We start from the raw sequence: 1,365 nt of genomic DNA, 5'->3' as shown, positions 1-1,365 counted from the left end.
CCCAGGGCGCTACGGACGCCACCTCAACGTGTGGGACTGGACCACTCGCACCTACATCCAGGCCATTGACGTGGGTGAGGACGCGGCGCCCCTGGAGATCCGCTTCCTGCACAACCCCGACGCCGCCGAGGGCTACGTGGGCTGCACCATCAGCAGCGCCATCCACCGCTTCTACAAGACCAAGGTGCTCCCTGGGGACACCACGGGGTCGGAGGAAAAGAGGCCTGACTCTTGGTAGACCGAGCTGCAGAAGTCTGCAGCATCCCGCTTCCCGCATTCCCCATCGTCCTCTCAGCCGGCTCCAGTCCCCACCGAGGCACACGCTGCCTCCCTGTGCACCCAGATAGGAGCTGGCTCAGGGTAGTCTCACCAGAGGACTTGTTCTGACTGGCTGCAGCTTAGGCTGAGATGGTTTAATTTAAATGAGATGATTTATTTCTACCTTTGTTGTGGATTTACAACGGCCCAAGCAATATTCTTCTTGGTGTCTGTTGTGGTGTGTAATGACAAAGTGGGTGAGGAGAGAGAATTATCTTCCACCAAACCAGCTAATCTAAGTGGAAAATGAGACAAGGTTTTGGCCCCCTCAAAGCCCATCCTCGGGTTGCAGAGCCCATCTTCCCCATGGCTCTGCAGAGCCAGAGATGGCTCCAAAGGAGCTCTACAGACCCAGACACTAGAGGGTGTGGAGAGGGTTGGGTATCATCCTGCCTCTGCCACGCACGCTGAGCCCCCTGGGGCCGTGGTCTGTCCCACACCTCCCGCAGCACGGAGACTGGGCGGCCGAGAAGGTGATCCAAGTCCCCAGCAAAAAGGTGGAGGGATGGCTCCTCCCGGACATGCCAGGTCAGTGCATCCCGGGCTGGGCGCCGCGGTGCTCCCCGGCTCCCCGGGGCGCTGCTGGTGCTGCCACCCGCTTGTGCAGCTCTGTCGTACCCTCCCCAAGGCTTCATCACCGACATCCTCATCTCGCTGGACGACAGGTTCCTGTATTTCAGCAACTGGCTGCACGGGGACATGCACCGGGCGGCGTGGGAACATCCGCCAGTACGACATCTCCAACACCCGCGAGCCCAAGCTGGTGGGGCAGGTGAGGCAGCAGCAGGCTCCTGGTCACATCCCCATGCTCTTCCTCTGCCTGATGGGGACAGTTGGGATCAGCCCCTCCTCGCTGACCTTGGCTCTCTTGCAGGTCTTTGTGGGTGGCAGCATCACCAAGGGAGGACCCGTGACCGTGTGCAGGGATGAAGAGCTGCAGAGCCAGCCAGACCCGTTTGTCATCCAGGTGAGCTTGGCCATGTCCCCAAACTCCCAGCCCGGGCAGCGATGGCGAGGCTGGGGAGAGGTCCTTGCGCATCCCATGGG

At 60.9% G+C, this 1,365-nt stretch overlaps 1 protein-coding gene across 1 annotated transcript in view; it reads left to right on the top strand.

The window, feature by feature from the left end:
• LOC104405951 (selenium-binding protein 1-A-like) overlaps window positions 1-1,365 on the top strand; it is a 5,571-nt gene that overhangs the window by 3,698 nt on the left and 508 nt on the right. The window contains 5 exon segments of the mRNA XM_010014803.1: window positions 6-184; window positions 768-846; window positions 947-1,038; window positions 1,040-1,090; window positions 1,193-1,285. Of these exon segments, the coding sequence (XP_010013105.1) occupies window positions 6-184; window positions 768-846; window positions 947-1,038; window positions 1,040-1,090; window positions 1,193-1,285 (494 nt within the window).

This window comes from Nestor notabilis, unplaced genomic scaffold, assembly GCF_000696875.1.
Source record: "Nestor notabilis isolate BGI_N333 unplaced genomic scaffold, ASM69687v1 scaffold17625, whole genome shotgun sequence".
Classification (NCBI taxonomy): domain Eukaryota; kingdom Metazoa; phylum Chordata; class Aves; order Psittaciformes; family Psittacidae; genus Nestor; species Nestor notabilis.
This window is presented reverse-complemented; position numbering and strand designations above follow the sequence as displayed.